This window comes from Mesoplodon mirus (genome assembly GCF_964341445.2).
Source record: "Mesoplodon mirus genome assembly, chromosome: 9".
Taxonomy (NCBI): domain Eukaryota; kingdom Metazoa; phylum Chordata; class Mammalia; order Artiodactyla; family Ziphiidae; genus Mesoplodon; species Mesoplodon mirus.
The window spans coordinates 40112396-40136471 of record NC_138985.1 but is presented as its reverse complement, the minus strand read 5'-3'; the positions used below and the strand labels follow the sequence as shown (position 1 = coordinate 40136471).

General features: G+C 40.4%; 1 protein-coding gene across 2 annotated transcripts in view; it reads left to right on the top strand.

The window, feature by feature from the left end:
* The first annotated feature begins 2902 nt into the window (after positions 1 to 2902).
* The window catches only part of KLHL7 (kelch like family member 7), a 57771-nt gene continuing 36597 nt past the window's right edge, over positions 2903 to 24076 (top strand). The window contains exons 1-5 of one of the 2 annotated variants that reach the window (XM_082632045.1): positions 3795 to 3910; positions 17750 to 17880; positions 22316 to 22418; positions 23317 to 23410; positions 23684 to 23808. In XM_082632045.1, the coding sequence (XP_082488171.1) occupies positions 22340 to 22418; positions 23317 to 23410; positions 23684 to 23808 (298 nt within the window). In that variant the 5' untranslated portion in view covers positions 3795 to 3910; positions 17750 to 17880; positions 22316 to 22339. Of the gene's footprint in view, positions 3264 to 3794; positions 3911 to 17749; positions 17881 to 22315; positions 22419 to 23316; positions 23411 to 23683; positions 23809 to 24076 lie in introns of those variants that run through there. The other variant, XM_082632044.1, reaches the window with a different exon arrangement.

Here is a 24076-nt window from a genome sequence, read left to right as displayed (position 1 = left end):
GGAGGAAAACTAAAAAAATACTGGACTTCCTGCAGTCATGCGTGCCACACTAAATTGTATTAAAAAAGGAAGCATGGCTTGTGAGGATCATATGAGGACATGCTTTTCCACATCACTCTTCAGAGTACTTCTTTTTTGCCTCTGCTGGATCCTTTTCCTCCACGAGTTCTAAATCAGTATTCTACTTTCCCTCATTTGTATTCTTTTATTGGCGTCCTCATCCTGAGTCTTCAATGACTTACTGGATATTTTACACATATATTATCTCACAGTTTACCTAAAACCCACCTTAACAAAGAATGCTTGTAGGTGAAATTCAGCCTCTGTACCCTGGTACCGAACTGAATCTCAGAGACAGAGTTTTGGGTGAAGTAGAAAAGAATAGCTCTATTGCTTTGCCAGGCAAAGGGGGCCATAGAGGACTAATGCCCTCAAAACTATGTGTCCACCTGGAGGAGGTAATGAGGAGTTGTTTTTTTGTTGTTGTTTTTTTTTTTTTTTGCGGTACGCGGGCCTCTCACTGTTGTGGCTTCTCCCGTTGCGGAGCACAGGCTCCGGACGCGCAGGCTGAGCGGCCATGGCTCATGGGCCCAGCTGCTCCGCGGCACGTGGGATCCTCCCGGACTGGGGTACGAACCTGTGTCCGCTGCATCGGCAGGCAGACTCTCAACCACTGCGCCACCAGGGAAGCCCTAAAGCTCTTTTTAAAATGGTGATCCCAACGCCTCCAAGCTTGCAGTCAGTTTCCTTTTCCACTTGGGACTCTTCCCTCCAGGTGAATGATCCCTCCATTCGTTAGATATCTTTACAAAAGGAACAAAGGAGGTCTTCTGACATTTAGAAAAGCTAAGAAACCTCAAAAGGTACCCTACTACAGCAAAGTAGGCCTAATCAAGGTTCAAGCAATAGGTACAGCAAGTCTTCTCCAAACACTTAATATGCAAATATATTTGAGATTTTCTCTGAGAATGACATGTTAACTTATTTCACAAAGTTGTATTCCCAGGGATACTATTTCAGGAGAGGAGAGAGGAGAGGGGGATGGTTCACAGCACTAGTATTCTGAAGAACACGTTTGGGGAAATGCTGGATTAAATAATAATAGTTAATATTATTAGCTCAATAAAGTAATACTGTTTGTCTTGCTCTGGCACCAATCTAAGCATTTTTGTAAACCTTATAACAGTTCCATGGAAGGTTCTAGTTTTACAGGTAAGGAGAGTGAGACACAAGAGATGTTAAGCAATTTGCCCAAAGTTGAACAACTAGAGAGTGGCGAGTTTGACTTTGCATCCAGGCAAAGCCTAGTGCCTAACCTCTGTGCTATATAACCTCCATGGTCTCTTTAAGCTCTGAATCCTAAGGCTCTTCTGTTTGGTGTTCTATATTCTGTAATACATGAAAGGACTATTCCAACATCAGGTAGAAAGGATGCTGCTCCTTGATTCCTTTGCCGTGTTACAGAATAGCACTCCATCTCATCACCAACATTTCTGCCTTTGAATCATGGATCCTTAGTGTCTGCCAAGGCCTTAGAGTAAGAAGACAGATTTCCACTTCATTTCAATTTAAAAATATTTAAATACATTCACTCTTCAGTATCCTAGGTCATTTAATAAGTAAATGAAATTTTCCTCATTTCTAATTCCATTAGGAACAAATGGCTTCCATTGCCAGGGTCCGCTCTAAAGCCTCAAATTAGAGCTTACTCTTGAACAACAGGGGTTTGAACTGCACAGTTCCACTTACACATGGATTTTTTTCAATAAATACATGTAGTACTACACGATCCATTGTTGGTTGAATCACCTGATGCAGAAATATGGATATAGAGGGCTCATTATGGGACTTGGAACATTCATGGATTTTGGTGTCCCCGACAGGTCCCGGAACCAACTCCCCTGCAAATACCCAGCGATGACTGTATTGACTAATTAAAATAGAAGATCTGAGAACCTTTAGATGAAAAGAAAAAAGAAAAGGCGCACAAAAACATAAATGTCTTATTCTTTTGTAGAAATGTAGGCTTATATGCCACTTGCTCTTTCATTTGAGTTATACTATATTGTTTTGTTCTCATCAGGAGAAAGCATAATGCTTTGATAGTGTCAATTATTTTACTTAAAACGTTTCTATGTATTCCTATATGGACTTAGGTAGCAAATTAAAGAGGTATGTATAAGTTTTCAAAATGTAAAATATACAATTTCAAATAATCTTCTATATTATCATATACTAGAAAGAATAAATTATTATAGTTACAAAAAGCATGCTCCTGAGTTCTGTGACTAAGTTCCGTGTTTCTGTAGAACACTTGGGGAAGCCTAATTGAAGATTTCTGGACCTGACACCTGATCTTAGTCTCAAACATTGAGGAGTAAAACAGCCTAAGCAAGCAGGCATTCTACATCAAGGAGACATCAGTGGGGATTGTGTGTTCTTGCCTTATGAATCCCAAGCAAATAAATCTTGTACTCCATGCAATAAACCTTTAACTTTCAGTATGTGATAGCCTTTCCTCATTTCATAAATATTTATTGAGCGCCTGCAATATGCCAGTCTCTGATACAGCAGTTAAGAAAACACCAACCCTGCTCCTACGGAGCTTACATTAATGGGAGACTCTTTAATGTGTTCTGCCACCCAATTATCAAAAAAAGATAATCTAGCCACGTAATCCAATTGTGTAAAATCTGTCTTGGGCAAAGGGAACGGCACACGAACCCTCGGACCACCTTGAAATGAAAACTCAGCCTGTGCAGGAAGGACGCAGGGCGCCAAACGCAAGAGGGCGCCCTTGCCTCGCGCCGCTCGGAGCGGCGCGCCGCTGTGACGCGTAGGCTCCGCCCCCTGCTCCCTTCATAGCGCCCCCGCCCCCTTGAGCGAAGTGCGCAGACTCCCCCTCCGGGCTCTGCTTCTGCAGGAGACGCAGCCGAGTAGCAGGCGTCGCCTCCCCGCGTTCTTCTGAGGGTGGCTGCCGGGCCTTGTCCTACCGCAGTGGCCGCCTCGCGCGGTTCGGGAGCAGGGCGCTGCAGCCGCGGTCCCAGCCTCGGTGTTCAGTAAACAGAAGCCCCAGCGTGCCGGGAGCGTGCAGCCCCTCGCCCGGCCCGGCGAGCCCCGGGCGTGAACCGCGTTGACGGAGGATGGCAGCCTCCGGGGTGGAGAAGAGCAGCAAGAAGAAGACCGAGAAGAAACTTGCTGCTCGAGAGGAAGCTAAACTGTTGGCGGGCTTCATGGGCGTCATGAATAACATGCGGAAACAGGTACCGCCTCTGTGGGAGTGACCGACGGCGTCGGGGAGGTGGTCCGGGACTCGGGCCCCTGTCAGCCGCGGCTGAAACCCGCGCCCCGGGGATCGCGACCCTCTTCTTCCTCTGTCCTCGCCCTTCCTTGCATTTTCGCACGCCAGCGAAGCCGCTGTCGGTGGAGGGTCGCGTTAAACAGTTCTCGAGCAAAAGTGCCTCGTCGTCCGCCGATGCTGTGGCTCCTGACTCCTATGGGGCCCCGTGGGCCGGCATTCAGCGTTGGGTATCGGTTGTATAACAGCTGTGCCCTAGTTATCTCTTTGTGAGGCGAGGATCCCTCCATTGGCCAGCCGTTTTAAGGTGTCGTGAGATCTCGGGCGATAGAACCCCATTGGCACAGCCCAAACTGAAGCCCCCCAAGGAAGGGAGAAGCATTGCTGGCCTGACATCAGCTCCTCTAAAATAAGGATCCCCGCCCCCCTTCTGTGTTACCAGGGTGGAGCTAGTAGAAGACAGATCCTCCTGTACGTGTTAATTTAGAGCAGAAACAGTCGTGGATAAATACCGTGCCGCCTTTTAAGGGCACCGTGCGCCTCTGTTAAGAGGAGTTCTTTGTTCTTTGATGTGTGGCGTATTAGTGAAAGTCTTCAGCACGTCGGCGAAAGGTGGGTTATGAAAAGAATGGGTTTTAACGCCAGAGATTGTAGACTAGAGAATCTATTTGTTTTTAAATTCCATAGCATCTTATACCAGTAGGCGTAGAAAAGTCACTTGGTTATTTTCTCGTCCTGGAAGTGGAAGCTTTATTTCTAGAAATATGCATCCAGGAAGATTTGTGGGAATGTTTCAGTTTTGTGACCGTGGTCCTGTTTTTCATGACAAAAGCAGGACATGAGTATAAGTAACTGCAAAACCTAGTTTGCTCATCTGGTGGTGCTGAAACCACACAACCCAGGCAGGGACTTGAACCCACCGTCTTTTAATTGAGATCACACACCTGGTCTCAGGACTTTAATGAAGCTCAGGTTCTTTTTTTGTTTGGGGGGTTTTTTTGGCTGCGCAGTGTGGCTTGTGAGATCTTAGTTCCCCGACCAGGGATTGAACCTGCGCCCTCGGCGGTGAAAGCGCAGAGTCCTAACCACTGGGCCGCCAGGGAGTTCCCAAAGCTCAGGTAGTTTATGTCTCAAGGCAGAAGGAATTCAGTGAAAGACAAGGTGATAGGTAAGAAGTGGATTTATTTATAGAGATATACATTCCATAGACAGAATGCAGTCTGTGTGAAAAGGCGAGAACGGCCTTGGGAGAAACACACTCCACAGACGAGTGCGGGCCATCTCAGAAGGCAAGAGGCCCCAAAATATGGGGTGGTTCGTTTTTATGGGCTGCGTAATTTCATAGACTAATGAGTGGGAGGATTATTCCAACCATTTGGGGGGGGGGAAGAGGCGGAGATTTCCAGGAACTGGGCCACCACCCATTTGTTGGCCTTTTATGGTTAACCTCAGAACAGGCAGGGCACGGGTGGGTGTGTCATTTAGCATATGCTAATACATCACAGTGAGCGTGTAATGAGGAAAAAGGTCCACTGGAAGTCAGATCTTCCACCATTTTGGACCTAGTTGGTTCTAACCAGTTTTTGTCATGTTCTATGGCTAGGTCATTCTTTTAAAGGTTGTGTCCTGCCCCCTTTCCTCCTGTTTCAGTTCTGATGGGACTATGGACAACAGTAGAGGAATTTAAGAGCTTTATGAAGATATTAACTTTGGTTTCTTTAAGCAAACTCTGCTGGGGTCTTGTCTTTGTTCATCAGCTCCTGACATTGTGCATGAATGCAGTAGATATTTGTGGGAGTGCCTTTAAATCTTGCCTGGTCTTTGGGCTGAAGTAGCTGTGAATGCCTGAATGCAATATTCTATGTGACTTTCATGTATCTATTTCCATGTATACATTCATGTTCCTTTCCTGTGAACCTTTCTTACATTTAGGACACCACCGACTTTGCATTGCTGGTGCATTTAACTAGTGTCTGCCTCTGAAAGGTAATTGCACTGCAGTTCACCAGTGCCCACATTTGTTTCCAACAACCCTCCCACTCCCCCAAATATGTGTTTTCATACGCAGACTATAGCATTGTAAAGCATTGCCTCATTTCCTATGTACATGGGGTGCAACTGGGTTGCAGCATCAGATGTTTACTTGAGGAGAAGGGGATTGTCTGAGACTGTATGTTTAGCTTTGGGGGTTTAAAAATTGATTCATATCCTTTCTTAGACTTGGCTTTAAACAATATTAGCATCTACTTATTTACTGTTAAAACAGAAATAAAGTTACTGAAATACCAGGTTTCTGTTACTGAGTAGGAAGGGGAAAATGGATGCTGGGTGAGACATCAGGAATTTCTTCGACAGTGGTTAACTGGCCTTAATCTGGAGTTTCTCCTTTTGTCATTGGCTTTGCTTTGTTATTCAGACTGTTCTCTAGTAACACTTTTACCAACTTAATGGAATCCTGCATCTTTTGTAAGATGGGCAGCTTCACTTTGCAGTGGATTTACATTATACATGTATCGTTCTGTTTAACATAACACAGAAGAGGCTCACCAAGAATGACTGACAAGGGCAGTTGATGGGAAGTGGCAGAAATAGAAGCTGGTCTGAGCCAGAGGAGGAATGTTTTGAGTGAGGACCAGTTTTAAAAGTGTTCTTCTATGGTGAATACTTTTGTGTTATTACTATTTTTGCTTTCCCTTATGATCTCATTACTTTGGGATCAGGATAATGAGTGCCTGGATGACAAGGGCCCCCAGAAACATCCCTATACAAATTTAAGAACACTTAAATTCCTGAATCCCAATTCCTGCTCTATCATTAATTAGTTTTGTGATATTAGAAAAAGATATAGGTCATTTCATGTCTCTGTAGCATTGCAACCAGTCTATACGTAGTGGTGAAAGGGGGTTCTGCTGAGCCCACAGCCTCAGCTTCCTGTGGAGCCTTTTCCTCCATTATCCTTTCAGTCATTTCCAGCCTTTTGTTTTTAAGTAAACTTTACAATGAAGTATAGGATTCACGAAAAGGATCCAAATCATAAATGTGCAGCTCAAAGAATTATTGCAAAACGAACACACCCCCTCCAAGAAAAAGAACTTGGCTAGTACACCAGGAAGTCTCCACCTTAAGCCCTTCTCAATTGCTACCCCCTCAAAGGTAACCACTATTCTAATTTCTACTACCATAGATTTGTTTGTCCTGTTTTTGAACTTGTATACGTGGAATCATACAGTATACACGTGTGTGTCTTGCTTTCTTAAAGCTAGCATTTTTTTGAATTTTATTTTATTTTTTTATACAGCAGGTTCTTATTAGTCATCCATTTTATACATATTACTGTATAGATGTCAATCCCAATCTCCCAGTTCATCCCACCGCCACCCCCCACCGCCACTTTCCCCCCTTGATGTCCAAGTCTAGAAACTGTCATACAGAGTGAAGTAAATCAGAAACAGAAAAACAAATATCGTATATTAACGCATATATGTGGAGCCTAGAAAAATGGTACAGAAGAACCGGTTTGCAGGGCAGAAATAGAGACACAGATGTAGAGAACAAACTTACGGGCACTAAAGCTAGCATTTTGTTTGTGAGATTTATCTATATTGTTGTGTGTTGCTCTAGTCCATCTTCATTGTATGTAATATCCCATTGTATGAATACACCACAATTTATCCATTCTATCATGTTGGGTATTTGGGACTATTAAAAGTAGCACTACTTTGAATATTTTTGTACATTTTGTACATGACTTTTGATTTGTATATGTATGCATTTCTGCATTTTTGTTGGGAAATACCCAAGCATGGAGTTGTTGAGTCATAGGTTAGGCTACATTCAGTTTTAATAGATCCTGTGGTACAGTTTCCAAAGTTGTGCCAGTTCACACTTTGGCCAGCTCTGTATGAGAGAGGCTTTTTTGCTCTACATCTTTGCTAACACTTGATATTGTCAGTCTTTGTAACATTAGCCATTCTAGTGGATGTATAGTGGCATCTTCTTTAATTTGGTTGAGCACCTTTTCATTCATTTTTCCAACTTTTTTTTAGAGTACTGTTATTATCTGTTACACTAGAAAGGGGCTCTACAAAGTAGGGCAGGGTCATAGTCACTCCTGCAGGTACCCAGTGCTGTTGCTTTTGTGTTAATGAAGTCCAGAAGACCTTAACAATTGAGAGATGTTTTGAGAACTTTCTGAGTACCACTGCAGTTCACAGTTTCCTCAGGTTAAATGAATTAAAACATAATTAGAATTTAAAAGCTTATGTTAAAGCCCCATTGAGAGTTAAATGAGAGAACCACAAAGCTGATTTGAGGATCGGATGCTGGGCAGTCACCTGGACTCACTTACTAACTAAAATGACTCAGCTTCTGTATACTCACCTCTCCAAGACTGTCAGTTACTACATGTCATTAATCTTTAGGGTCTCTTGTGAATAATCTAAACCTTCTGCATTAAATCCTCAATAATAGAAATACTTCTCGAGCACTTATTCTGTACCAGCCGTTCTCCAAAGTGTTTTATATGATTGTCTCATTTAATTTTCATAACGACTCCCAATGACAACTCCCATTATCCAGACCTTCCTATTCTTAACTCTCTTCTGTTTTCTCTTTTTGTCTGTCCAGTTTAGGAGATATATCTCTCTCTTCACTCTCTCTTCAATGTCCTAAGCTTTCTTGGCCCTCAGTCCTTTTTTCACATCCTTTGGGCAAAAAGCATTGATGACTGTTTACCTTCTTTGTGCAACACTTCTAAGCACAGCTGAAGAATATCCCATTACTGGGCAGTCCTCTGCCAGATGAGTCCTAACTTCAGCTGGGCTGGCAGTACTACTGGTGAGCAGTTCTACTTACTATTTATTTTACTATTTTCCTGTAACCCAAGCCCTTACTCTGTATCCTCACTTTCAGTACATCATCCCTCTTTTGACGTCACAAATAAATAGAAGTCATTAGTCTGGAACTATCTAACTTTTAACTTTCCACCACCAAATCTATAAACCTGTTTTGGCACTTTTTAAAAATTCTGCTACAATGGATAAAGCCATTTAAAGCCAGTACTTTCACCTGGGCTTTGACTTTCTCAGTACTAGTGTAGTCAGAAAAGTTACACCATTGGTTATTCTTTCTTTGTTAGGCATCTTTAACTTCTCCTTCTCTTCTGGATTCTAGCCATTAGCATTTAGGCATTTTTTGTTTGTTTGTTTTTTTGCGGTACGCGGGCCTCTCACTGTTGTGGCCTCTCCCGTTGCGGAGCACAGGCTCCGGACGCGCAGGCTCAGCGGCCATGCCTCACGGGCCCAGCCGCTCCGCGGCATGTGGGATCCTCCCGGACCGGGGCACGAACCTGTATCCCCTGCATCAGCAGGCGGACTCTCAACCACTGCGCCACCAAGGAAACCCCTTTAGGCATGTTTTAATCTCTCTAGCTTTTAAACCAACCAACAAACCAATACACTTAGTCTCAATATTTCCCTGTAAATAATATCGCTCTCCCCCTTGTTAAAACCAAGAGGGTGGGTAGAATCACTGCCTCTTGGCTCACTGTTTATCTATTCCCCTATTTCAGTTTGTTTTTCTCACTTATCCATTTAGATGAATACTTGTTGAGAACCCATTGTGTGAGACCTACTTACCATAAAATGGCAGGTACAAGAGACTAATAAAAGGCCAGTGTGACTGGAGCACAGAACATAAGGGGAGGATGGTGCAAGATGAAATTGGAGAAGTAGCTAAAGATCTGCCCGTGTATAGCCTCATAAGTCAAGTTAGGGGGTTTTGCTTGTATTCTAAAACCCTTTCAAATATATATATATGTGTATGAGAGGCGGAATAGGTGTGTCAGTTTTTCTTTTGAAAAAGATGATTGACTGCTCTACGGTGAGTGCATTAGCTCTCAGAGTAGATGCTGGCAGACCAAACAGGAAGTTGTTACAGTAGCGCAGTGAGATGGTCCTTTGGACGAAGGTGATAGCAGCAACAGCAATATCAATGAAGAAAAGATGACATATTCAAGAGATTTAGGAGGTACGATCAACAGAACTTAGTGATGGTAACGATATGTGGTTTTGATGACTAAATTAGAAAACCAAATTAAGATAACTTAAAACAGAACCTGATAATGAGTAAGCTCTCAATAAATGTTGGCTATTTTTGCTGTTGTTGTGATGGTGGTGGTTGACCGGATGCTGAGGGGTTCTGTACAAGATGTCATTTATGACCTCCAGGGTTCTGAAATGCATAACTAGATGGATGATGACACAGTTCTCTGAGAGGGGAGATACTGGAAATGGATCAAGACTTTGAGGAAAGGATTATAGTTTGTGTTTTAGATAGTTTAGTTTGCAGTGCCCCTGAGACATTAAGGTATCTGATGAGTTGACAGGTCTGGAGAGTTGTGGGTTAAAAGTATAAATTTTTGAGTTATCTGCATATAGAAGATAAACTTCATTGAAGCTCTGGACAGTTAAGAATCTAGGCTAAAGGCTGGGTAGGGAATGAGCCTGTAAAGAAGACAAAAAAGTAATGGCCAGAAGAGTAGGAGGAAAATGAGAGTTTTGAGGATCGGAGAAGAAATTGTTTCAGAAGGGAGATGACAAATTTTGAAGCCTAAGAGAAGTCAGAGTAAGATTAGAGCTAGAAATGTTCAGAGGATGTAGCAACAAAGAGGGGTTTATTGACTGTGATGAGAGTTGTTTTGATGGGGAGACGGATGGAAGTCAGATTAGTGTGAGTAGGATATGAGAAGATTGAGACAGTTCATTTGAGATTTGGCCCTGAAGGGAGTGAGGGAATCAAATAAAGCCTTTTTAAATGGAAGATGTATGTGTGTTTAAAAACTAGTAGGAAGAATTCATTTGAAATGGTGAGGTTTAATATATGTGAAACAGAATGGGTGATTGATAGATGATTCCTGAGATGAAGTCCAAAAGTAAAGGTGGGTAATCTCCTATGGGAGGAGGATCGTTCCTCTTCTATAGGAGTGGGAAGGAGGAGAGGGTTGGTAGGTACATAGGTGGGTGTGTTTGGAATCAAGAGAATGAAGGAGTTCCTATCTAGAGGCTTTTGTTTTCTCTGAAAAGTAGGAGATGAGATCATCTGCTAAAATGAAGGAGGAAGAAGATGAAGCTGGAGGTTGAGGAAAGTTGTTTTTGTGAAGAATAGAAATGGTATGATGGCTGGCAGTGTGGTTTGGTTTTGTTGCTGTTTTGGCTGCACCGTGTGGCGTGTGGGATCTTAGTTACCCGACCAACCAGGAATCAAACCCATACCCCCTGTAGGAGTACTAACCACTGGACCGCCAGTGAATTCCCAATATCTAAGTCATCGTCATCTTTTTTTTTTTTTTCCACACCGCATAGCTTGTGGGATCTTAGTTCCCTGACCAGGGTTTGACAGCAGTATTTTTTGAGGTTAATTATCATGAACTTATAATGAATATTTATCCTTAACTTGGCCTTCAAAGCCCTGTCATAAAGGTTCTATGACTCGGTTCCCTTCCTACTCATGCTTCAGTTCTTTATTTTTTTTTTTTAAGATTTTTTCATGTGGACCATTTTTAAAGTCTTTATTGAATTTGTTACAGTACTGCTTCTGTTGTATGTTTATGGGCTTTTTTTGGCCCCGAAGCATGGGGGATCTTAGCTTCCCCGACCAGGGATTGAACTCGCACCCTCTGCATTGGAAGGCAAAGTCTTAACCCCCAGGGAAGTTCCTCAGTTCTTACTTTAAAAGCCACTTCTTCCCTGAATGCCCTAGATTATGTCAATCCCCTCTATTACATATGTTCTTACAGCACTCTATTCCTTTCTTTCGTGCATTTATCAGCTCTATAAAGGCAATAAACACTATTTAGTTTAATGCATGTCTTTGCTACTAGGCTCTAAGCTCCATGAGGGCAGGGACTGTGTTTGGCTTGTTCAGCTATATTGCCAGCATCTACCACATAGGTGCTTCAATATTTGTTAATACAATAGTTGACATCATATGTATGGTTGATAACACCTAGAGGATGAGTGGACAGAGGATCTGGGTAGCATCAACATTTTAAAGGATAGGCAGAAAAGTGCATTGGAGATTAAGGTGTGGGAGGAAGGAAGACAGCAGGGAATAATGTCATTGAAACCAAGCTTAAGTTACAAAGGAGAGCCAGTCGGGAGTATCCAATGCTATAGGGAGGTCAAAAAAGAGATTGTCCAGTGGATTTGAAAATTGGTGGTTTTAGCAAGTAAAGTTTTAATGGCATAGTGGGGGAAAATGCAAATTTTAGAGGACAAAGCAGGGACAGAGTGGGGAGTACATGGAGAGCAAATTGCCCCCTTTGTGGCCCAAGCTTTCCCAGATGGTATCAATGTTCTGCTAAACTCTATAGTATCCAGTGCATACTGTCATCATGACACTATATGTGTGTTGAATAAATGAGCACAGAAGCACATCTTAAGAGAGACATGATTGTATTAAAATTACCTTCTGAGAAGAAGGGGGACAGTCAAGATTTGGGAGATGCAAGGACCAGGGTAGCCCCAAAAGCCTCTGGCCTTTTTCTAGGACACTGCCTTCATTGCACCTCAGCTCTGACTACTTGCAGTCTGTTTCTCTTTTAGAATTTCAGATCTTGGAGAGAGAGGATCTGATAGACGTAGTCTGGGTTAAATGTTAATCCTGTGAATAAATTATCCTAAGCAGAATAGGGCCATGTAACACAAACATGATCTTGAAAGGCCCATGTACTGAGGCCATTTCCCGAGAAGGAGGAATTGTAAGTCAGGTGGCTACTCCAGTTGGCATCTACTACAAAGATTCATATTAGTGAAATCACTGATAAATTTTTTAGTACATAATAATATAGCATATAATTTAGTTACATTCTGTTGAGCTGTCAAAAAATGTGGTTGATTAACGTTTAAGAGAGACACTCTTAAGAATATGCCATCTTAAAGATGTTTAAAAAAAAAGAATATGCCATCTTATTTCAGGTTAGCTTACTGGAAAATGGTATGCCAGGATTAAATGAGTACTGCCTTAGACCTTCTCTTTGAGTTGCAATTAAATTGAATCACAATTTAATATTACACTTTAAGTTATTACTGTGAAAAATTATTTTAAAATGGTTTTGTGTCTTCTGTAAAACTTCTTTTAGCAATTTTGCCTTTAGTCACTCATTGCTTTAGGAAGCAGCACGCTATAGTGGAAGTAACATGGACATTGGATTCAAACAGATTTCTGGTTTTGAATTCTCTGCCTTCTTACTAATTGTGTGACGTTGAACAGGTCGATTCTTCAGCCTTTTATGTTCTTATGTGCACAGTGATCATAATATCATACTAAACCTACCTTACTGATGTTGGGACTAATGAGAGAAAGAATGTGAAAACTCTTGATAAATTATACACTGTTACACAGATATTGTTGGTATTGTTATTATCACAGTGAATCTGCTGGGATTCTTGGTTACCAGCAAGAGAAACCATTCTGTCTTAAGTAAAAGTAATTTATTGCAAGGGTATTGGGAACTTACACCATTCACCGTAGGCTGGAAGATGAGCAGTCCTGGCAAACAAGCCCAGGGATTCTTTGGTAGCTAGGCTGCAGAAACCCTGGAGTCAAGGTTACAATGCAGGAATAGTCTTGACGACTTGCTGGTGCCACCATAAAGACATCCCGTCGTCCCCCACACACTACCCCATCTTACTGTCATTCACCCAAGATTCAAAATCCTGGAAGTAGGTATCTGATTGGTTGGCCTTAGATTGTTTGCCAGATTAGGGCTCTGCTAAGGAGTGAATAGAAGAATTATCTGATTTACTGGTTCCATAACGAGAGGCAGGCTCTGAGAATTGCCCTCTCCCCAAGATAGTTCATAATGAGGATTTTTTCCAGAAATGAGAGTTTGGGGTTCTAGGAGGCAGGGGAAATTGGATGCTAGATTGCCAGAATCCACAAATATCCACAATGACCTATACCTTAGGTTGTCCAATGCAAACATGCATGCTCTTATTCTGTCCTATAATTTAAAAAAAATTTATATATATATATATATATATATATCACCAATTAACTTTTTTCACTTACCATATCTAACTCCAGGATCACTTGGTGATATCCATTCCTTCTATAGGCATTTTAAGACCCTAAGGATATATGTAATAATAGATTCTTTATATGATCGTGGAGGGGAAAGGAAACTAGTTAAAACTTAGGTAAATATAAAAGCAAAGATGAAAATAAAAGTAGAAGCCACATTCATTGTTTTTTATTTTTTCATTGTTGTATTTGTGACTTCTTCCTTCACTGGCTATTCCTGTTCCTTGTCTTTAGCCGACCCCTTAAGGTTCTTTATCTGATGGGGTGACCTGGTCTTTTATTCCTAGGTATCTTGAACCTTCGGTCTTGCCTGTATAGGGTTACTTTCGTCTTACATTAACATTTACCACTGCAGTGGGCAGTACTAGTGTTGGGTCTGGGATTTGATTTTATGCTACTTAAAAGCTGATTAGTTAGCCTGTTGCTGTTTAATGGATGCTGGCAGAAGACATGAGGCTCCTAGGTCAGAGACAACAAACTTGGTTGTTCACAGCATCACCAGAATAAACATGTATGCATCAGTTCCCCTTTTGCCCCACGAGTATTATGAGGGTGACATGGTGGGACCCAGATGGATGTTAGGGTTTGTGTTACAGCTAAGGAATAAACAGTAAGGAACCTGCCACTTTTATAGCAAATGATAGGCAAGCTTGCTGTTTATCCTGGAGGGGAGACATTATCTCACCCTTATGGTCGCTTTCTGCCAACAAAACCCTGAGAAATGATGGCCTGGGTAAAAAGTGGTAGATCCTTGCATTCTTGGCATGTCCAGGAAGATATGCAGGAACTCGAGACCCATAGAGAACTGTCTCTCCCAACAACCAGGAGGTATCCAAGGGGGTCCCCCGAGTTCCAGTCATCTTCTGTCCCATGGAGGAAGAGCAACAACTTTTTTCTTGATGGCCAGGATCAGGCGCCTACCCAAATGTAATAACTTTTTACCCAGTGGCATGAGGAGGCCAAAATGGCCAGGTCACAGTCTTAACTGTCAATTCTGTGGAAATGTTGTTATATCGCTTGATTAAATGATTCTTCTTTTGGGTCCCCAAATCTCTAAACTGCTGGCAGAACCCACCTCCAGAAAGACTAATTGCTGGGATCAGAAACAAAATGTTTGTAAATGAATCCTTAAGCATATTAGTGAGGGGAGCCTCTTCCATGCCTTGGTTGCCGGGCTAATTCTGGCTAGAACCCATTCTATCTATACAAATTAAGTGAAATCCACTTAATTTATATAGATAGAATGAAAATGGATTCAGCTACTTAAAGAAAAAGGTTTGAAAACCACTGATCTGAGGCTTTTCCCTGAAAAGAGAATAAACTGTGTGTGTCTTTCTGTGTCTAAGCGGTGTTGAGAACAGAGGATTTGCAGGGGTGGTCTTAAGCAAAGCCTCATCTTCCAACTTTATTTTACTAGAGAAGCACTGCATATGGGGGATTGCCAGGTAGTTGCCCATCTGTCAATAGGGTGTTCTATTATGTCACAGTTGGCTATTGATCTTTACATAAACTCCCTGAGTTGAGAATCTCAGAGAGCTGAATGGTAGAATTCAGGCACCAAATCCCCTCACAAAAGTTGGCTGGACAAAGTACTGTGAGTTCGAATTCCCAGGTTTGCTTTGTCTTTTAATTGTTCTGTTTTCTTACTGGCACAGGGAGTGCTTTGTTCTATCTTAAAGGCTGACAAGGCAGCCTCTATCAATGGCTGTTCCTTTTTGTAGCCTCTGAAGAACAGTTGAAGAGGTTATTTAAATTTTTACTCCAGAAAGCTCTGGAATGGGTCGATACCTCTTAAGTTAACTCTAGACTGGAAGGTCATTTCCATTTCTCATCTCAAATTTTTCTCAGCCAAGATGTCATTCATAGCTCTCCGGATTGTCTGCAGTGAACCGAATGACAGCACTCCATCTAATTCCATACTAGCAACAGAAAGTCCTCCAAATTTGTCTGTTATGAACCCTCTTATTATTAAATTCCCACATCTGTAATCTCCGTGTAAATTAAAATTAAAGCAATTAAAAGGCAAAAGTCTGCTCTCCCTGGTTTCTTAAACTGCTCAGTCTCAGCCAGAAGGCGTTCACTTAAGTGTTTGGGTCAAGTCAGGGTAACTTCTTCAGCAGCTTCAGTGTAGGCTGTCTTCCATTGGAATAGATTAAGTTAGTTTAGCACCTCCAAAGCCGAACATCTCCAATTTCAAGGTAGTTTGTGTCACATGTTTTCAGTATGTCAAAGGGTCTCTGGGACTTCTAAGATTAGCATAGTGTCACCCCCACCCCTACAAACCTGAAAAGATACAAGCACATGTCCTCTCTCTACAATAAATAGTGCAGATGTTGACACATTATTATACAGTCCTAACCCACCTTATTGTTCCCAGCCAAAAACAGAAACTTCCTTTCTGGAGGAGCAGGGTTCTCAAAGTAAGAAAATCTTGGCTTTTGGTTTTGACAGATTGCCAGTCTGTGTCAGCTCTCTGTAATTGATAGACCCTAAGTAAGACTAAACTCAGCTGGGAGGAATCACTTAGCAAGAGGCTAATAGGGACACTATGTGTACTGGATAGGGAAGGAATTTCACATATGCATAATAATGTTTCATTGGCATATGATACATTGTTTCTCATGGGCAAAATATTAGGTATTTGCCAGGGGGATTTCTCAGCTGCTCAGTCTCTTAGAGTTTCTTTTTTCCCCTTGTTGTCCATCCTGCATGTTTAAAGATTAATTTTCATTTCTTTTTTGAACCCTGTGGTCCTGGCTACTCAGTGCAGAAAGGATTGAGTTTTGTCTAGTGACAAACTCTTCCCTCCCTTTTGGGAGGAGAGTGATCCACATTTGTAACAGGCAGTTGTGCAGAGCACAGTTTGTGGCCTTGAATTCTCTACAGTTCTAATCCTTCTGGTTGTTCTGCACCTTTGTGTCCTCATTAGAAGCCTCACCTCCTGTGAAATTCCTTATATATATACATATACATGTATATATTTAAAATATATTGAAGTATAGTTAATTTACAATGTTGTGTTAGTTTCAAGTGTACAGCAAAGTGATTCAGTTTCTTTATATACATTAATCCTGTCTCTTGGAAGAGCCTTTTCTTTTTTCCCCTCCATTTGTCTCAGCTGGAGTGTAACCTTTAACAGATTCCTCTAAGGCCTGTGGCCCTTTACAGTGTGCTCCTCAAAACCTTGCCTTTCTTCATTTTTTGTTTTCCAGGCCTTGGAAACTTGGTGGTAGCAGACACATTCCTTTCTGTTACCTATTTGTGTCAAAATAGGCTGTCTTTGTGTCTGTTCCTTCCACACAGCCCAAGCTGAGTTATTAACCTGTTTTTAAGTTGAATACTTTCCTATCCTGTAGAGCTAACATTGTTTAGATCAAATGCCTCTTTTCCTTTTCTTTTTGGGCCCAGATGTTTTGCTAACCTACTTCTACTAGTGCCTTTCAAAGTCTATAGATTTTGCCATGGTGGAAAATAAGAGGTCTGTGTGTTCATGATTACTGCCAACCCTTACCACCCTCAGTAAGGTAATTTTAATTATGGGGAAGCCCAGCATCTAACTTAGGTCTGGACTATGTCTGAATTATTTGGCTTCCCTTAAGGTGACCTAGTACTCTCCCTTAGTCTTATCTCCACAAACTTCCCATATACGTTGCACTAGAGCGTATACCATTCCTGTCTTCCCACCAGATCACCTTGCAGATTATTTAACAATGCATGAAATACTCTATTGCTGCTCTTCCTTTTCCCTTTTCAGATCAATCTGAACTTACTGTAATCACCTACTATAATTGTCCCAGGCTTTTGAGGGCAGTCCTTTAATTATGTGTTTGATTTCTTACCTTTAGCTTTAAAAGAAATCTTATTAAAAAAATTCCAGGACCAAGCTTCTTTCTGAGAGAAACGATTTAGTCTGCTCCTGAATTCTTTCTTCCTTCATTATATCTCTTTGGTCCATATTGCTTTTGTATAAATAACAATAAAAATAACTTTTTTTTGTTTCCTAATTTCGTCTTTTAAAGAACAGTTATACCAAAGTTTATCTCCTTTCCCTTTCAAAGCTGTTTGGCCTAGCTTGTCATACATATGTTTCCCTTAAAGAAGGAAATCCCCTTTTCCTTTATTAATCTAGGTGTGTTCCTTTGTTTTTCTTTAACTTTCCCACTTGCCTTATTGTGATTATACATGTGTTTAAGCCCAGTGCTGTTTTTCTTGCTTTTCTGAACAAGGATGATTTCTGAAGAGGCCTTTTAAATTTTTTCTCTTAACCTTTGGGTTTATTATGGCTTTGTTGAGACTTTTCTAGTATCTCAATCCAACATGATGATTTACCCTATATAATAAGGGTTCCATTTTCGTTTATCCTTTCAGTGATTTAAATCTACCACCCAACTATAGTTGAATCTACAGTCTACCCAGGGATTTGTACCCAGGGTCAACTTGAAATCACGCTGGGAGGGACTGATTGCAGAACCTTGTTGACAAGCTACATAAATCCAAAGGTTAGTCATTCCTCAGTCCTCTCCTTGGGATACAATAAAGAATAGAATTTGGGACAGCTGCTTGCATGCCTCCTACTAACGCCAGCACATATTGTTAAAAGCTAGAACCTCATGCAATGCTGTGGAGCTTTCAGGAACCTAAAGTGCCTTTTGCAGTCCTGTCTGGCAAATACATACAGAGAGCAAAAGGTTATTGCACTAATGCATGCCTAAAATGCTTGCCTGTTTTGAGGTCTTTCCAAACCAAAGGAGTCTTCCCTCAAAAGTGTCTAATACTTGCAAACACTAAAGTAGCACCAAAGTTTCTGTTTGCCTCTGTTTGAGTGTCTCTGCATATGGATTTGAGGGGCCCTCTTCTTCTGCTTCTAAATATTTGAGAAGTAGAGGTAGGAGACAGATAAATTAATGGTGATGACAGACTGGTGAACATGGCGTTGAGTTGAGCATAAAACGGGCTTCCTCTTCTTTATCCCCTTAACTAAAACCTTACCCAGTCTGAGGCAGAGCAGCTGAGGCATGGGAACAGTCCTCTCCTGCCATAGTTGGGGGCAAGCCTCCCAATGAATTGCGTTCTACTTTGGGGGCAGGTTAATGGAAGAAGAGTGAGCCAGGGGGCCTGGCTGTGTGTGGTCAGTGACCTGTACCGTGCTCTTGCTCATCCTGTAGTCACTCTTCGACAAGCGACAGTTGGAGAAAAGGACTGAAACTTCCTTCCCAGTACTTACCTTCCCCAGAGGAAGAGAGAGTACTTCATGACAGAGAAATCTGTTGTTTCTCAAAGTGATATGTTATCCCATTTTTTCAATGATCAAATCTCTCACCACATTTTTTAAATTAAACTTTTTTTTTTTAGAGCAGTTTTAGGTTTAACAGAAAAATGGAGCAGAAAGTGCAGTTTTCATTTACCCCCTTTGCCCCTCCCCCTCGCCTCAGTTTCCCCTATTATTAACATCTTGTCTAAGTGTGGGGCATTTGTTACAATGGATGAGCCATTGTTACATTATTGGTTCACTCTTTGTGTTGTACATTCTGTGGGTTTTGACAGGTGTATAATGACATATATCCACTGTTAGAGTATCATACACAATAATTTCACTGCCTTAAACATTACCTGTGCTCCACCTTCGCACCACATATGTGAAATGGTATCTTTATTATATCCAAATGCCCATTAATGTGGATCCCTCACATTTCTTAGGTTTATTTCTCAACATTTAATTATTTTGTTGCTGCTATGACTGGGATTTTTATTTCTCTCATTTATGTGTTTTCTAATGGCATATTACTCACATCTAATTGCTTTTTCATGTTTATCTTATTTGTCTAGCCACCTTACTAACTTTTCATATTAGTTCTACAAGTGTTAAATTGATTTATCTTTATTTCCTTAGCGATATGGTTAAAATTTCCAGAACAATGTGACAGGGTGTGTGTGTGTGTGTGTGTGTGTGTGTGTATTTCAAACTTGAATGAGAATGTCTCTCCTGCTTCACTAGTTTGCTATTGATTCTGATGAATGACCTTCAACATACAGATACATCATTTTCTTTATTAAAGAATCTCAGGAAATAAATTTTTAATTTTATCAAACACGCTTTTGCCCATATATTGAAGTTTTTCTTTTTTTTTTTTTTTTTTTTTTTTTTTGGCCAAGCCTCACGGCATGCAGGATCTTAGTTCCCTGACCAGGGATCAAACCCGTGCTCCCTGCAATGGAAGCGTGGAGTCCTAACCACTGGACCACCAGGGAATTCCCTGAAGTCCTTCTACATGAAAATTTTCTCTTTTAACCTGTCAGTATGATGAATTACATTTATAGAATTATCATTCTTGAACCCTTCTTGCGTTCCTGGAACAATACCCTGCTGGATTCAGTTTGCAAATACTAAATACTTGACAGATCTGTAAATGAGACACGTAAAGGAGGAAAAAGTCCAAAGAAAATGTGACCGAAATAGCAACCGACAGTTTAAAAAAAAAAAAAAAAGAAGACAGCAAGGAAACAGAATAAATAGTATTTAAAAAGATGGCATATGTAAGGTAAAACATAAGTTATCAGTAATAAATAGAGATTCAACTAAACCTACTAAAAATAATCCTTAGATGGTGAGAACTTCAGACTAAGTTACACAAAAATCTATGCTGTTTATAAGAGGCTAAAGATTCACAAGCTGAAAATAATAAATACAAAGATATAATTTTGGGAGGACATAAACAGAAATTGCAAAGCTTTTTGGTTTGTTTAATCCAGTGAAGATGTATTGTTCAGAAGGTAGTTTTGTTTGTTCTGTTTCTCTTCCATTCACCTAGGACTTGTTACCTCTCATTCTCCAGATCACCTGAATCTCTGTCTCTTCCCATTTCCTGTCTTTGCATACTCCTCTTCCCCAGAGGATTGATAGCAGGAGGGACCCCTGCCTTTAGGTCGGTCTCATTTCTTGTTGAATAGGACCTATTAATCTATTGTAGTCCAGTCAAATAAATGCACCATTTGGATATAAAAGATTGCTCCCATTTCACCTCCTCCTACTCGCCACACACAACGTTAATATCTGGCTAGAGATTAATCTTTGGCTAAGACTAAATTGTACAAAGATCCCTCTGATTTCTCTAACTTCCTTCAGTGCCTGTAAATTCACTACACTAACATTCCCCATTCCTGAGTATGCCTTGGAAAGGTTTTTTGCTACATTTCAGTTTAGCTTTACATTTTCTGGAACTTCCCATCAGCAGCCATAGGTCCCTCCCCTATCTAATTTGCTTGCTATTCTGTCAGTATTCTTTCTTCCTCTCCCTCCTTTTTTCCTTCCTTCCCTCCCTCCCTTCTCCCTTTCTCTTTCTTTATCTTCAGCAACTTGATCAGCTTATTTTGATAGTAACCAAATAGTTGGCTTGGTTTTGCTACCTGGTATTTTTGGGTGTGGCAAAATCACCTGAGAGCTATGCCTATTCTGTACCCCCTCCCCAAGTAAAAGGAAATTAAAATTTAAAACACTGTTGGAATAACAGTAGCTTTAACTATAATCTGCATATAATTTCTAAGCAATAGTCTATAGGCCTTATAAAAAAATATTTAAGTAGGGCCTCCCTGGTGGCGCAGTGGTTGAGAGTCCGCCTGCCGATGCAGGGGATACGGGTTCGTGCCCCGGTCTGGGAGGATCCCATATGCCGCGGAGCGGCTGGGCCCGTGAGCCATGGCCGCTGGGCCTGCGCGTCCGGAGCCTGTGCTCCGCAACGGGAGAGGCCACAACAGTGAGAGGCCCGCATACCGCAAAAAAAAAAAAAAAAAGAAAAAAGAAAAAAAATATTTAAGTAAGCTGCAAGAGTGAAATGTACATCCCTTAGCCCATTAGTTGGGACCCATTTCTTTTCTCATTCTAAGCATTACCGTCTTATTTGGGTTTTTTATTCATGAAGTAATAAAGTAGGAAATAGCAGTGATTTATCTATCAGAAACTATATCAGTAGTTTCAGTAAAATACTTAAAATTGGGAAAACGCCATATCCTCTGAGCTCTTGAGCCATTATTCAGTTTTGTGAGTGAAATTACTCTGAAAATATTATTTACCTCATATTCCCAGTGCCTAAGAGGGTGCTTTACAAAATTTTTTCTGAGCCCAAGCTGTACATTGTCTTTAACTTCATTAAAAAATTGAAATTTTATTTGATAAAAAGGACATTTCTTTTTCCTTGAAATTCATCTTTAAGGGTTCCAGTGAATCTTAAATTTTTCCTTAATGTACCCCATTTTTCCAACATTTTAAGTCTATAATCTAGATCTGCTTCTTTCAGTAACCTAGAGTGACACATTTTGGCGTAGGTCAGAAATCACAATTTAAAAGTGGCTGCTATCCAGGTCCCATCAGAAGTGCATTTTAGAGAGATGTTATTTAAGGAAAGAGTGCTGAATGGACATTTGGTTCATCCACTCTGTATATTCTGAGTTGTTTCTGTTGCAGGTTAGATCTATGAAGGCAACTTTCTTGGAAAATGCAGTGTGCACCTGCATTTTATCAAGAACAATTTTTAAAAAGCAGATTGTTATATTTGAGAAACCATCAAGGACATTGCCATTAGGTCATTTAACGTCCCCATAATATCTCACCATGAGAAATATCTTAGAATTTGTGTCAGAAAAAAAAATTTGGCTTCCCCTAAAGATTAGTAGACTACTTTTTTTCTGATTATAAAGATTTTTTTTTTTTTTCTGACTGTTGGGAAGCTAAGTGCCAAATTTTGATACAGCACACTCATGACAGCAACTCTGTAAGTCCTTCCTAAATAGGTTTTACATTAAAAACAAAATCTGTGCTGGAAAAAGACTGGATTTAAATACAAAATAGAGATAAAGCATTTGGCAAGCGCCTGTTTTATATCTTTGCTAAGCCATGCCCATTGAACCCCTTTTAATTTTATTTATTTCTCTCTTGATTAGAAAACATTGTGTGATGTGATCCTTATGGTCCAGGAAAGAAAGATACCTGCTCATCGTGTTGTCCTTGCTGCAGCGAGTCATTTTTTTAACTTAATGTTCACAAGTAAGTATCTTAAGATAAAACATAATATTTTTTCTATGAGAATTAGGTGTGGGGTCTAATTGAAAATATGCCATTTTTCCCAGGTTTAAAAGCACTTAAGTTAAGGCCACAGAACAGTGAAGAGATTAAAGAGTGGTCATGGTGATGACTGATCAAAGGAAAACTGTCCTTTCGTTAGCCCTAAAGGCCTGAAGTCTTTATTAATGGAGATATAGCTTCTGCTTGAATACCAGGTTTTTTTCTTAACCTCCGGTGGAAAGGCAAAGGAGCAGATAAGTCTTATGGCATTTTATCTAGCAAGTTAAACTAAATAAAAATGAAACATATTATACTAGAAAGAACCCTAGTTTGGAGTTGAGAATTGGGTCCAAGTCCTGGTTCTACTTAGTGCTGCTTGTGAGCTTGATCAGGTTATATAATATATCTGCCTCAAGTTTTCTCTTTAGTGCTCTGGCTACCTACCAGGGTTTGGGGGAAGAATGAGAGCTTTGCTAGTGAAAGCTGACTATATATATAATTGTCATTGTTCTTGTAGGTTTGTTCTGGCTACATCAGAGGCATTTTCCCCATAATAATTTAAGAGAATGCTACCAAATTAATTTAGGAGTTGGGGAAATATTAAATGCAGTTTTATGTCTCTCTGTTCACTTGGGCTTTTTTTTTTTTAGAAGTACACTAATTCACTAATTTCTTAAATTATTTTAAGGCACATGTCAAGTATGGAGAATGAATTTGCATTTATTATAGGAATGTGTTGGGCTTTCTGAGGTATTTTCTTTCAGAGAGGTCTCTGTCCTGTTATTTTTCTCCAACATTTAACACAGCCTAGAATGATCGGGTTCTTCAGTTAAACTCAGGGTAGTACTCATGCCATTTGTGTTTCTTCTCTTTGTATTAGCTAACATGCTTGAATCAAAGTCCTTTGAAGTGGAACTCAAAGATGCTGAACCTGACATTATTGAACAACTTGTGGAATTCGCTTATACTGCTAGGTAAGTTAAGGATCGTTTCTGTTGTGGAGGAGTAAGGTCAGGATCTGCCATGACAAAGCGTTGTTGTAACAAATTGGTGTGCTCCAGAGTCTTCAGAATGAAAAACTACACGGGCAGTAGGGGCGGGGTTTGAGGATCCTATGCCGTACTAATTCAAGGGCTGAAGAGTTTAATTTTTTGTTTAATTTCTGGGGCTAGAAGCATACATTCTATGGTAGCATTATTTAAATAATAAATTGTAGAAAATTAACATTCACTTTAACTTACTTACAGAATTTCTGTGAATAGCAACAATGTTCAGTCTTTGTTAGATGCAGCAAACCAGTACCAGATTGAACCTGTGAAGAAAATGTGTGTTGATTTTTTGAAAGAACAAGTTGATGCTTCAAATTGTCTTGGTAAGAAATGAGATTCCTATTTTTTAAAAAAACAAAAAACACCATTAATGTGTATTTTAATAAAGAAAAAAGCATGGTTATAAGTGTCCTCATTTAATCTTTTTTTTACCCTCATTTAATCTTTTTTTTTTTTTTTTAGTTTCTGCTTTATAACAAAGTGAGTCAGACATACATATACATCTGTTCCCACATACCCTCATTTAATCTTAAAGATGTTGTCCACTACAAAATTTTCTAGTAATATATTTTATTTTATTTTATTTATTTA